This window comes from Homalodisca vitripennis, chromosome 5 (genome assembly GCF_021130785.1).
Source record: "Homalodisca vitripennis isolate AUS2020 chromosome 5, UT_GWSS_2.1, whole genome shotgun sequence".
NCBI lineage: Eukaryota > Metazoa > Arthropoda > Insecta > Hemiptera > Cicadellidae > Homalodisca > Homalodisca vitripennis.
Genome location: NC_060211.1, coordinates 27,900,358 through 27,915,022, shown reverse-complemented (window position 1 = coordinate 27,915,022; position 14,665 = coordinate 27,900,358). Strand labels below are relative to the sequence as shown.

The 14,665-nt window shown below is 34.8% G+C and overlaps 1 protein-coding gene across 5 annotated transcripts in view; it reads right to left on the bottom strand.

The window, feature by feature from the left end:
* Positions 1–1,108: 1,108 nt before the first annotated feature.
* Positions 1,109–14,665, bottom strand: part of LOC124361890 (RING finger protein 17-like) — a 78,684-nt gene continuing 65,127 nt past the window's right edge. For all 5 annotated transcript variants that reach the window (XM_046815942.1, XM_046815941.1, XM_046815943.1 and 2 more), the window contains 6 exons: positions 13,115–13,402; positions 11,215–11,340; positions 8,035–8,125; positions 6,541–6,676; positions 6,046–6,202; positions 1,109–3,232 (listed from right to left, as the gene is read on the bottom strand). In XM_046815942.1, coding sequence (XP_046671898.1) covers positions 3,137–3,232; positions 6,046–6,202; positions 6,541–6,676; positions 8,035–8,125; positions 11,215–11,340; positions 13,115–13,402 — 894 coding nt within the window. In that variant the 3' untranslated portion in view covers positions 1,109–3,136. The remainder of the gene's footprint in view (positions 3,233–6,045; positions 6,203–6,540; positions 6,677–8,034; positions 8,126–11,214; positions 11,341–13,114; positions 13,403–14,665) is intronic.

Sequence of the window (14,665 nt, the reverse complement as noted above, 5' to 3'; positions counted from 1 at the left end):
ATTATTATAATTTTTTTTTTTTTACATTTATTTTTTAATACTTCAAATACAAAACTGAAGTAGATTAACATTTGTATTCTTAACATTTTGTATTCTTGAAAATGTTACCTTTCATTCAAGTATATACTTATGGCAATATAGTATATACTTTGTTTTCCAGTTTTTTAAGTTGGTGTAATCCGTTTTGGCTGAAATACTTTTCTTAATTTCTAAGTCATAGTCCTTTAACCCATTGCGGATCACTGACGAGCTGGGTTCGTCACGCAGCGGCCGGGCCTAACGGCACGATGACGAGCTCAGGTCGCAAAAGCGGTCTGCCTTTAATTAAGTTTCCCACCAAATAGTTCTATTAATGTCTGATAGATAGGGCGATCGTCTTCACTTGTTAACAACTAAGAGTGTTTAACAACGGTCTACATTTAGAGTTTTCAAAAGTTTTATAAATATCCTACAGATCGCAGTTGTATGTCGAAGTTGAAAAATTATTCATATGAGTTTACTCTCTGCTTTTTAGCGCTTCTGATTGGGTGTTTTCCTCAGTTGTTATTATAATACTTTTGAGGTTAGTGACACAACTAAACGACACATACGTACATGTTGGCAGGTTTAGTATAGACAATGGCCCGGATGTTGTAATCGCTTCGCCCGAGCCGTTTTATTTAGACTATGATTCAGACATCATCCCTGCTACCCCGGAAACTTGCTCACGTGTTATCGTTCCTCCTGGGGTATTCGTCACGGATACCCCAGCAGGCCCATGTCCCATCTGAACGAATACCTTCACAGCTGAATATTCTAGTATACAATAGCAAGCGATACGATGTGGCGCACCATTACTGTTCGTTCGGCCGCTGACCGTAAATTAATTCGTGCCCGCGCGCCAAAATAATACGATCTGCAATGGGTTAAAACATGTTCTATAAGGACATAAAAACAACAAATATTTCTTGTTCACTTCATTAAGAATTCCAGACATTTGAAGTAAGAAATATTAATTGGCAAAGAAATAACATTTTAAAATTAAATAATTTAAGAACATGTTTAATCAAATATTACCTGGAGAAAAGAGAGAAAGGACATGGAATGCTTCTGAAATGATGTGCTATACTTAAAAAAGACATAATTTAATAAGTAAAAAATACCTTACAATTTTACACATGTACAAATCTATTAAACTTTATTTGTACAAAACGACATTAATACAAACAACATATCTATAAATAACATTGTTTAACACTACATTGGGGTTTTAAAAATTTATATCTTTAACTTATAGTGAATGTAATGGTAAAATTTTATTTATATATCCATACAGCTTAAGAGTTTCCCTTTAAAAAACAGTGGGAATATTTATTAGACAAATATATAAATTCAAAAGGAAAATGTAATAACATAAAAGTTTTTAATGCATGATAGTAATAAAATTAGAGCAATTCATTTCTTTTAGTGAATACAAACCCAGTGTTTATTCATTTAATTACTTTATAATTAGGTACTATGTATAATATATAAACAGCAATATCGTAAATTGCCTAGAATCTTTAAAACACAAAAAATATGGATGACATATTAGCTCTGATTATTTAAGTTTTACTGTAGAAAATATTTTAAAATTGCATTACAATTAAGTCATAACAATCACTGCTGGTGAGGTTTTTAATGTAAAACAAACTAGTGCATCACTAGATTCTTTGGGCATGGAGAGATATTGGAGAATTTTCTGACATCCACACATTATTTTGGATGTTGTTCTTTTTGTTATGCATTTCCTGAATTAAAAATTGTTGGAATTTAAATATTGACCTTTTATGGGTACATTATCTACAGATAGCAGTTTTTACTAGTAAATTGCAAATTTATATTAGCATCAAATTCTATTTGAAGGATTGTGAAGGAAACAGAATTTTTCCGGACATTTGCCATCGTTCAGTGAAACAAGAAATCAGTAACACTACGTCTCGAGATCTGCAATCTGATCTCTTCTTCAGGTATATAGCTATGGTGTTGGGTAGATGACTATCTTCATAGGTATAACTCTTCAGTTCTTTACCTGAAGAAGAGATCAGATTGCAGATCTCGAGACGTAGTGTTACTGATTTCTTGTTTCACTGAACGATGGCAAATGTCCGGAAAAATTCTGTTTCCTTCATCAAATTCTGCATAATAATACGAAAATAAACATAATTTTATATGATGTGGGGCAAAATTGCTACTAAAATACTTGTTTTATACATTAGTCTAGTATTAGAAAATAAAACAAAATATTCTACTCTCCATATGACTAACATTCAGCTAAAAACTATACATTTACCAGAAATTTAATCAACTATGCATAATTTGAAATACAGATGAAATCTTATTTTTTGGACAGCAGTGAACTGTTAGATATTAAGAAACAGAAGCTAACTTAAATAAAATGGACTTTCCTTACTTAACAAAACATTACAGTGACCTACCATCTAGAGTAGCAAATGTTCCCTCTTTGTAATTGTCCAAGCTTTTAAACAATAACAAAGTCTAAATTAACCTAAATGGAAATGAATTAATTAATTTTCTATCTCAGTAAGTTTAACAATATTATAAGATCTCAGAACTAAAATGTTCAGCATAATAACCTAATTCTGAGCACAATGATAATTGTGACACATCAACAGACTGGTTACGTTAGAATAACCACAGAAATTTACTGTAGGAGAATAACTTAAATCATTTGTAACATTTTTGAAACAAATTTGTTCAAAGGTGTTAAAAATACAAACAATAAGTTTAACAACTTTTTGACTCTCTTCTACTTGCACATATGACTCGTGGAAAATATCCATTCTTTACATAATGAAACAAAATGCAGTTTCTTTCCTTTCTTAAGCTAGCAAAATTCTCTAGCTGGGTCTACTAATTAAAATAATCGTGTCCAAGTAAATAGAAGGAAGTCAATATTTACATCGATTGTGCTGAACAGATGGGCACTCAACTGTAGTTGGTTATTGGATTTAACTGTACCGTTTCCTTACCACATTTTACCATCAGAGATCTATAGAAAAAAACCAATAAACCAAACATTTTATATTACTTTGGACCCAGAAAAACTAATTGAACATAGGAACTTATGAGGTAGTAGATCCTAATCTAATGTAACTTAGATCTTTGTAAGCAAGCCCACATCAAGCAGAGGCTGGTACACGAGTTCTCCAGAAGCAGAAAACAGTTCAACTTGCAGACACGGTTGTCGGGCCTGTAAACAGGAAACTGACATCAGTAAATTCTCAAGTCCAACGATATGTACCCCATCTGGTACACAAACTTTCACAGCTGCCATTGTGTACCTGATGGGGTACACTCTGGGCTTTCATAAAGCGTATCTTGCGCTTTATGGGTACACTTTGCTATTAATTTCATTATTATGTTTCTATTGTTTGCCTGTCTTGGTGGTTTATTAAATGTGACCCCCCACTTAATTAAATACCTTGGGGTGCAAAATTGCTTAATTTTTAGGGTAAATTAATTTTTTAGTTACCCTTTGGAGTACAAGAAGAAATATTGAAAAAAAACAGTAAAATATTTTTTTTTTGCAAAATTTTGAAGCCTACATACATTTTTCGTTATACAGGGTGGGGCAGGGAAACATCCCTACTTTCGAGGTGGCATTGTGAGTAGTGGGGACATGTTGGAGGAGTGGGGGTAGGTTCGAATGACGCTGTGGCCACGGAATTTTCCGATAGTAGCGCTGTCAGTTGTAGACATGGCTTGGTTGAATGAGCAACGCGCTTTTGCTGTCGAGACTTATTTTTCTCAGAATAAGTCTATTGTTGCAGTGCAGCGTGCGCTGCGAACTCGTTATCGGATTCCCCCTCGCAACCCTGTTCCTGACCGCAAATCCATTTTGTTGTGGGTGGAAAACTTCCGTGCATGTGGTAGTGTAGTGAAAAAGAGAGTTGGGGCTCGGAGAACTGTCCGAACTCCAGAAAACATTGACCGTGTCAGAAGATCGATCTTGCAGGCTCCTAAGCGTTCTGCCCGCAAGCATGCATCCGCCCTTGCATTGTCTAATCGCACTGTGCGTCGTATTCTCCACGAAGAACTCCACTTCCATCCATACAAGATGGTCATCGTTCAAGAACTCACACAACGGGACTGGCAACAACGAGTACAGGCATGTGAAACTTTAATTGCTGACTTGCCTCATGATGCACGAGTTTTGTTTAGTGACGAAGCGCACTTCCACATTTCTGGAGTTGTTAATAAGCAGAATATGCGTTATTGGAGTGGTGCAAACCCTAGAGTAGTTCATGAGAGGCCTCTACACAGTGAAAAAGTGACTGTTTGGTGTGCAATCAGCAGTGAAGGCATAATTGGGCCTTATTTCTTCGAGGAGGACAATCGTTGTGTTACCATCAATTCCGAGCGGTATGTAAACATGCTCCAACAATTTCTTGCACCACAATTGCAACAGAATAATTTTGGAGTAGTGTGGTTTCAGTAGGATGGTGCCACAGCCCATACTGCTAGACATTCGATGGCTGTTTTGAGGGAAATGTTCCCCGGGCGATTAATCTCCCGGTATGGTGACATTCCATGGCCTGCGCGCTCGCCGGATTTAACTCTGTGTGATTACTTTTTATGGGGATACCTCAAGAGTGAAGTGTTTAAACATCGACCCAGAACCCTACAAGACTTGAAGGATGCAATTCGCGTTGAAGTTGCCCGCATTCCACAACAAATGCTTCGCAGAGTTATGTAGAACTTCAGAACCAGACTAGATCAGTGTGTTGACAATGAAGGACATCACTTGAATGATGTATTGTTTAAAACAAAGTAAGAATTAACTTCCATCTGTACCCTTTTGATGCCACAAATAAAGTTTTGTTCTAACACTTCGTTTTTTTTAAATTTACCTTCAAAGTTAGGGATACTTCCCTGCCCCACCCTGTATTTAGATGTGTAATGTAAAATAACGATTAAAAAGTATTAAAATAACAGCAAATAAAACGGTCCGGAAATGAGCTGTTCTCGTGGATGTGTTGAAATGAACAATGAAAAGAATTGGATCAATATAAGAAAAATGATAATCTTAAATTACAGTTCTAATATCCAAAACAGTATATACAACATATGCTGTGTTCTGGTCTGCATATATATACAGTTTCCAGTATGTATATGCTTACAATATAAATGTAAATATTGCCAATTGTGCAGTATGTCTATAAAAAAACTAAACATTAAATACATATTCTCTTTATTGCAGTTTTAAACATTAATACTAAATCATTACAAATAATAAAGAACAAAATCTGTGTCAATTCGTGATTCTTGTCTTAACCCTCGTCTATCAAATAATGTGAGCCGAGAATGAGCATGGACTGACAAAATATTATTAGTTTTTGACATCAATGTTTACAGAACCATAAAAATTAAGAAGCAATAAACAGGTGATAAGTATTCAGGTCCATTGTGAACCTCATATCTATTTTCAAGGGCGGAAATATGGCAACTCGTCACATTTATTGTGTGCTACTCGTAAACACTCAGTCTTTGAGCAGCCATGTCAGAGAATAGTTGTTTATAGAAAAAACTAACATAGGTTTAATCTGCAGTCACAGTTACATTGTACTTTGTTTGAAATTTATAGTGACCTTTTCTGTATTTGATTATTATTCACTAAACTTTTATACTTGAGGCTCAATATTCTTTTTACCGGACAATGTCCGAATTCTAAATCGAATGAAAGTGAATTAAAACAACTATACTAAATGTATGGTAAGTTTATTTCAATTATTTGTAATATTGCAAAACTCAAAATATTTGGTTCTACAGATCTGGAACAAACATTTTTCACAAAATGAGGTTTCGTTGAGTTAATAGATGTATTTTATTGTGGCTCACTAAGGCTTAAGGATTGGCGAAACTATCCGATGATGGGGTAATCTTACTGCATTAAATAGTCAAACTTCCACCATCTATCAAAACGAAATCCACCCCATAACAGTCTCTGATGTTGAGACTCAACGACAATTAAATAACAAGAATGAACAGACGAAAGATCCTTACCTCAATGGTCATGGTGTACGGAGGACTTGTTAGACAGTTTTTCAACATGGTGGTGCAGCTGGTGTGGTCGTACTCCGGCCCGATCACCACATTCCACAGTGTCACCGGGAAAGACATCATTGGCAGTCTGGCCCATTCTTCCTTGATTTCTCTCAGCCTGAAACAAGAGAACCTGAGTAATGCCCACTGTTGTGTATGTGTACTATTATTAACCAATTAGTTGTTAAGGCTGACAGAACCATGAATATTACTATTTTATCACTTGCAAGGGATAAAAAAAGCGGTTTGGCACGTAAAAAGTGATTATTGTAGATTTGATCCTGGATCTGATGTAAATGGACTTACGATTTATTACATCTTAATTGTCAATAAGTGGATCCCGCCTATTTTACCTATTATACCCATTCTTTTGACCTCTTCTCTTCAAAAGAACAGATGCAGTGCAAGAAGTAATTAAAATTATGAATTAATCCAGATTAAAGTTATGTATCTTACCTTTCTATAGGTAACATTTCTTCATTTCCATAATCAACATAGTAGACTTTAACAGCATTCCGTTCAGGCAAAACTTCTTTGACAACAGCTCGATACCAAGCGTCATCTTCCGTAAAACAGCCAACACATGCCATACCTACAAATGTACAGCAATAAATTAATAGGTACACACGAACACACAGGAAGCAAGGGTGAGAATGTAATCTGTCTGTCCGCCCAGTCATGGTTAGGCTAGGCCTACTTACTAGCACTAGGTCTACCATTGTGTTGTTTTTTATTGTTATGTTTATACCTATTTATTCTAACGTTTGTGTGTGCACTACTTTTACTTTTTATACCTTCTGAAAACTGTATGTGGATACATCATCATGATTTTGTAACCACCTAATGATGGAACTTATATCCCGAACTACTACAAGGAACTATTTAGTCTGGGTATAGTTTCATATCTTTTAGTTCATTACACAGTTCCACTGTTATAGAACATGATTTTTGATAATTTAAACTGATTTGGAACATAACGATCATTCTGAAACAATCTAGGATGTTAACAGGTGAATGATTTTAGTAGGCACAACTCGTTTTTTGAAACAGGTTAAGGAGCCTTCACGGTCCTCCATATACATGTCCCAACACTGAAAAACATTTTTATATAAAATTACAATGATCTATATTCAATGGATTCCCAACCCTTTTCTGCACATACATAGCATGCAACATAAAATAAAGAAACACTCAAATACAATGTTGATAAATCATTTTTACAATGTTTTTAGTGGATAAAATTGTTTTTAAAAAAGTAAGTCAATATTTGCCAAAAAGATTATATCTAAGGCGACAGACAGAGACCAAATTAGCTGTAAACCATAGTTATTTTATTTCTCTAATTAGGTACAGTATAATCGTTTGGGGAGGAAACTCAAAGATTGTATACATTTTTCTTCTAAAAGAGAGTTATTACATTAATATTTAACAGACATAAAATCATAACTACTCCTGCATTATTCATTTTAAAAACCTTCAATTATTTACAGAAGCTCTTTATAATCATGTTAAATAAAACACATTACCAATACAACACTCATTGTCTGATTATGCTGGAAAAAGGTCCACATACACGAAATTAAACTTTATAATATCTTGCCTGAGGAGATAAAACAAGAAGATAGTTTCAACAAATTTGTTTTATTCCTCACCAAAACACTTAATACAGCTTGCTTGTATGAGATTGAAGGATTCAGTTCACCTTTTCATTCCTAAAATAATCCCAGTATCACTCTTATAAGAAATACAAACGTTTAAGAGTTAGTTATTGTTCCTGATGTTTTACACTCTATAACTTATTATTACACTTAGTTTTAGCATGTATTATTGTTCTTGACATGTTATATATTATTGCAAGAGCAAAGCTTCAACCTTCTATAATCTAAAATGATAAATAAATTATTTGATTGACATGAATAATTCGTTGTGACAACAAATAGACACACTCACCAACTGCAGGGTTCAGTATGAGAGGCAAGTGCTCTGATTCCTCCTGCATGAGTCCTTGTATGTCGGCCATGTCGGATATGTGCAACATTATCTGTTTAAAAAAAAAAATAACAAACTATTATACATTTGTCTACATCCTAGTTTATGGGTTAGCCAATGAAAGTAATTTGTCACTAGACAGTGTCGGTTGCTCTTTGTTTACCAATAAATTGTTGTATGTGAAGTCAAAGCTAGATCTAGTTACTGAGTCATTCTACCAAGCCATGACCTCAAAATAAGAAACATTTGTTCTAATGCCACAGCAGCTTTACTGTTGTTGTTCCATACATGCTCACTGTTTTAGTGATGTAATGGATTTTCTTTGACATTATACAAGGGCTATCCAGTAAGGAGATTACGTTTAGCTCTGTAGCCACTAGGAGTACAGGTAGGGGCATTTCTCCGGTCAGTGGCTATCCTGCCGTGCTAGTGAGAGGTTACTGTCACTCCTTGTTGTTTTATAATAGCAGTTTAAAATATGTGACGCAATTGAAAATCTCATGAGTTGTAACCAATTGACAATTATCGCCAACTCTTGTTGGCTTTATGGGAACAAAGTGATTACTGAAGGTGGAGTGCGTCAGTGGTGTATTAGGTTTATAAATTGCTGAACTAATCTGTGTGATGATGAACAAAGTGGATGGCCAAGCATTATAACCGATGAAATTGTGTCTAGTCAATGAGAAGATTAACCCTGGAGCTGTCAGCTAAAAATCCTGTAGTGGCAGGCTATTTGTACTCCATTTAAAAGCATTTTTTATACAAATTATTTCTACACTTCAAATGCTGTGTTTTTATAATGATGTGACTGTTGTTTTATTCAGTAATATTTGTAGAATAATATAACATACTAATAAATAAAACTCATTGATTAATATATTTTTACATTAAATGAAATATAAAATATATTTTAGGGTAGATCATGCTTAGCAAGTTAATATAAAGTTGGAAATTGATAATTCCAAAATAGCTAAAGGATAGAAAAACATGTCTAGTTTCAAAAAATATATAGTTATATGGGGGTTTATTCAACAAAAAATGGTTTGGTAAGCTATTACACCAACCTAGGCCTATTTTCAAATTTGAGGGTTAGGTTCAAAATAAGTCATTGATACACTCACTGGCAAAATACACTTATGTCTCAAAAATTTCCAACATGCAGTAAATAACTAATACAAAAAGTGATAAGATAGACTTAGAAGACAAAACTACTTACATAAAGATATTTGAAACAAGTTTTAGTGAGATAGACCTTGATATGCTTACCGGAAAAATCCAAAACTTTCAGAAAGTTGAAACAAAAATAAACAATTACAACTTATTTTGTCACTCATACAATCACACTGGACTATATTTATCGTTCTTCAGGTAATAAATATATCAAATTCAACTAATGAAATCAATCTTTTACAGAATAATAACCTGCCACTAAAGTGGCGTACATGTTGTTAAACTGCCAACTCCAGGGTTAAAAGAGACTGCAGATTCACAATAACTCAACTCTCACTTTGTTTTCCTCAAATTTCAAGGACTTTGTTTCACAAAATTGTCACACAGAAGTTAGGGTATCATACATTTTCTGCAAGATGGCAACAAAAAATCTTAACACAACCCATAAAAATCAGCATATGGTTGTTTCATTGATATTTTTGGACATGTACGAAAAAGATGGTGACTTGCTGCTTGATTGAATCATTACAGGAGACAAGACTCAAACACGTGAAATATGAAACCAAATTACACTCTATGGAGTGGGTGTACTTATATGACGAAGTAGAACTGTGGGAGCGTATGACTACAAAGTTGAAGTCTTAGGTGGCAGAATTTTATAACATTGGAATTTCAAAACTAGTTCACTGCTATGACAAGTGCCTAAATTTGTATGATCACTATTTAAAAAAATAGTATTTTAGTGTCACTTTCAAATGTATATAATTCAATTTTTTCTTGTACTTTGTTTGTTTATATCAATACGTAATCTACTTTATGGATAGCCCTAGTAACTATTGATTAGTATTGCATTTTCTGTGATTGTTTATAATGTACAAATTATTTGCTGAAACCACAATGCTCTGTTGTTTAGTTCTTGAATGCAAGGAATTATAACAGTTATCAAGAAAAATCAGAAATTAAAGATTTACCATGGTGCAACATGTTAGTGTCCAATTAACAAAACAGGAGAAGGAGTTCTTAGTCAATTAACTGTATTGTTCCATTTTAATACTCAGTTCCATGCTGTAACTGATACTACAGTTAATTCAACAATTTATTCATGCAAACAAATTATGATGTAAGTTAGTAAACTGGAAATAATAATGGTGAGAAAATGGTGTTATGGTTATTATCACTGGCAAAATGTTTCTTTGAAGAAGATTGGTAAATGTTGGTAACGTTCTAAGATACATGCATGAACATGCGAGAAAACTATAATGAAAAATATATAAGTACAGGAGGGGAGTGAGAGAGAAGTCAAAAGACTAAATGGAGATTCAATGAAAATTTATAACAAATTAATTTAAAACATTAGTCTTACAAATAACCCTGCTTAAATTTTAATAAGAGTGCTTAAACATTTTTGTTTACTGTTAGAAGTTTCCTATATAAAAATTATAACAACATTTTCACAAAAGGTTATAGTTCTTGAAATAAAAGAACATGGCAATGCCTGAGAAATATGTAGAGTGAGCAAAAAATTAAACCATTAGAAATCATATGATTGGAAAAGGGTAGATAAACATTTCAGTTCCCTTGGTGAGACAAATCCGTTACATTAGCATGTAAATTGTTTCTACAGTAGAATGATAAAGAATAGTTTCCAAACGTAGGATGCCATTGAACTTCAATGTTGGTATTGCAATAAAAAAAAAAAAAAAAAATTACAAAGTCATAGTGTACTAAACATGCAAACAGAATCAAAATGCTTGTAATGTAATGCTTTTTGTAAATGAATGGTAAGCACAAAAAAGACAAGTTTGTTAAATTTTTAATAATACAATGTTCATTTCAATTTTCAAAAAGTGCTCAAAACGTTCTTATATAATACCTTCTCCATATACTCTTTAAAACATTGTGTAGTTCACAAAATGTTGAAGCATTAGTTTTGAAGTTACTTTTAATTCCAAAAAAGCCATGAAAACTTACCTCAGCATCATCACAATCAAGAATGATCACATTCATTGAGGTGTTCCCAGTGATTATTGTGGGCTCTATCAACATTTCCACTATGGAGTCCGGGAGCACTAAGCTTGCATAGGCTGCCTCTTTCGGCTGCAACACAATTTATAAGAGCCAGTTAACACAAAAAAAATTTATGGTGAAAATATGAGTTTTTCTTTGAAAATTTAAGATTACGTATGCCATTGAGAGATTGAGAGAAGTATGGTGGGTCCAAATCAACTGCAAGGCGTTATTCAATATCAGTAAGGCAGGCTTGGAATTTATGGCTAGCGTTATCTACTAGGGGGTACCCAAAAGTAACACAAATAACATTGCTAGTTCAGTGTCACCTGTGTTGTCGAAGTGGCTTGTTTCCATTTGCAGTGGTTGCCTTTGCTAGTGCTGTTTTGTTCTTGTTTTGTTTTTGTGATGGCAAGTTTAAGTGAACAACGTGCACTGACTGTTGCTTTGTTTCTGGATCGTAGCACCATAACTCAACACCAATAACTACCTCTGACAGAAATTCTGGACCACTTTTAAGCACAACAGGTTTCAACTCGATGGTCATTTAGATTTACAATCAAAAGCCAAGAAGCAAACTTACAGTAACCATTTGCATTCCAAAATCTTTTGTTAAAATTCGCTGAACTGACCTCAAAGGTGACCTACTAATCTCCGACAGTTGATCAATCGTCTGTCAACGGTCTGTGAGCACTACATCCTGATTTTTTTCTTGATTTGTTTTGTCGGTTCAGGCAGTTGATTAGACAACCAAATTGAGGTTTGATATCAATTGACATGTCACCATTTTTAAGTCTGAAAACCACTTGTAAAGTTAAGTTATTCCCATAGCCTTATCTTGGTAAGCTGTTCTCAACATTAAAACCGTTTCAGCAGCATTGTTACCGAGCAGAAAATAAAATTTCATAGCTGCACGATGTTCACTTAAAAATTTGTTATCACAAAAAAACCAAACAAAAACAAAACAGCACAAGCAAAAACAATTACTGCAAGCAGGAATACTACACGAGGAATAGTACAGGAGTACTACACGATCCCCATCCACGGCTATGCTACACCAGTTACTTTTGGGTAGGCCTTTGAGGTCAGAGTCATAACTAACATAAAAGTCTTCCAAGTGACACCTCGTCTAAACATTACTTACACAATGAACTTCTTGAAATATTTCAACTTTGCAGTGAAGAGCTGTCAGTGAGCAGATGTTAAAACCAAACTTAACTGTTTCATCTCTTCGAAACATCTTCAGTTTCAGTTTAAAATCTGTTGACTAAAGATGACTCTCCATAACGAGACTAAAATATTTGAAGACGTTCATTGCGTAAACAATTTTTGAACACAGTGTGAACGGAAAGACTTTCATGTTAGTTATTTATTTGTGTTGGTCAGTGAAATATTAATGAATTACCTTTCCAAGGATCAGTACACCTTACATGTAACAGGACTACACAGGGCAACCTCAACCATTTTACAAATAAAATTCATCTTATAAAAAATTAAAATATATCTTCTCAAAATAAGTTCAAAGTACGCTATTACAGTGATGAAAACAAGTATGCAAGTGTACACGTAAGGTAATAATTTATGAACACTTACTCTCAAATAGTATATTTTTGGATATATTTATCCAACTTGATATAATCAGATCAAAAGCAAACTTTTTTCAATACTTGATAAGTTAACTCCTTAATATTGATCTAAGATTATTTTTATTATTTCTCTTTGTTGGAAAACAAAAGCTATTTTGTAATGGCCACATAAATTCTCAACGTTTTCGTGTGTTTTTTTTTCTCCAACTTGACTTATTTAGATAACAGTAACAATGTACTTATCGATACCCTTGCACAAAGAGTACACTGTAACTTACCACTTGTATAGGGGAAAATCGAATCATCTCAAACCAATCTGCGAGCTGCGGATGTAACGCCCCTGAAGCCACGTTCGAGGTCTCACTCAACTGAGATTTTACTGGACAGGGTTTGAACGCACTCGTGTTCCTCTCACTTTTCTGCATCACCAATTGTTTAGCAGGTTCTTCGATGACTTCCTCTTCCTCACCATTAATTTTATTGCAATCTATCACATAAGTAGCGTAATGCATGCTCATCAACGTCTCTATCAGATCTTCACCTCCGGGGACTGTTAGCGTCAATATCTGAAAACAAAAATTATTATATGACAGTGCTGTAGAAAATTCATATCAGTTCAAGACATTACTACTAGAAAGCATGACTTGTCAGAGCCCAAGTAACTAAACCAGAGCATGCAGCTGCTTGCCTACTATAAACACATTCAGTTACTTTTGCCAATCTGTATCTTCATCAACAGGAGGTTAAGTGATGGGCTGCTTTAGAGTTAGTGGCTAATTGATTAATTTTTTGTCTATTTTCAAGACAAGCAAATTTTAGAACATTAATTTACTTTGCTTGTAATGGGAAAGATAATGGGGAATTTTTTTTTATTAGTGAAAAATAAATTATATTTGTTGGCCCAACATAGTTGCTTGCTTATTTATTTCTAAATCTGTCAATATGTGTGGGTAACAACGATCACCATTCACCCATATTGAACACTAACCTCAAATATTCTTGAGTGTTTTCCACTCTATGTTAGTCTACATACCACATAGTTTCCCCCCTCAGTTGCCGGAGGCTGCAGCTGCACTTAACACTCTTGGCGTTGATCTCCCTGTACTATAGCTACAGTCAGATATGTTAGTCTACATACCACATAGTTTCCTCCCTCAGTTGCCGGAGGCTGCAGCTGCACTTAACACTCTTGGCGTTGATCTCCCTGTACTATAGCTACAGTCAGATATGTTAGTCTACATACCACATAGTTTCCCCCTTCAGTTGCCGGAGGCTGCAGCTGCACTTGACACTCTTGGCGTTGATCTCCCTGTACTATAGCTACAGTCAGATATGTTAGTCTACATACCACATAGTTTCCTCCCTCAGTTGCCGGAGGCTGCAGCTGCACTTAACACTCTTGGCGTTGATCTCCCTGTACTATAGCTACAGTCAGATATGTTAGTCTACATACCACATAGTTTCCTCCCTCAGTTGCCGGAGGCTGCAGCTGCACTTAACACTCTTGGCGTTGATCTCCCTGTACTATAGCTACAGTCAGATATGTTAGTCTACATACCACATAGTTTCCTCCCTCAGTTGCCGGAGGCTGCAGCTGCACTTGACACTCTTGGCGTTGATCTCCCTGTACTATAGCTACAGTCAGATATGTTAGTCTACATACCACATAGTTTCCTCCCTCAGTTGCCGGAGGCTGCAATGCACTTAACACTTGGCGTTGATCTCCCTGTACTATAGCTACAGTCAGATATGTTAGTCTACATACCACATACCACTAGTTTCCTCCCTCAGTTGCCGGAGGCTGCAACTGCACTTAACACTCTTGGCGT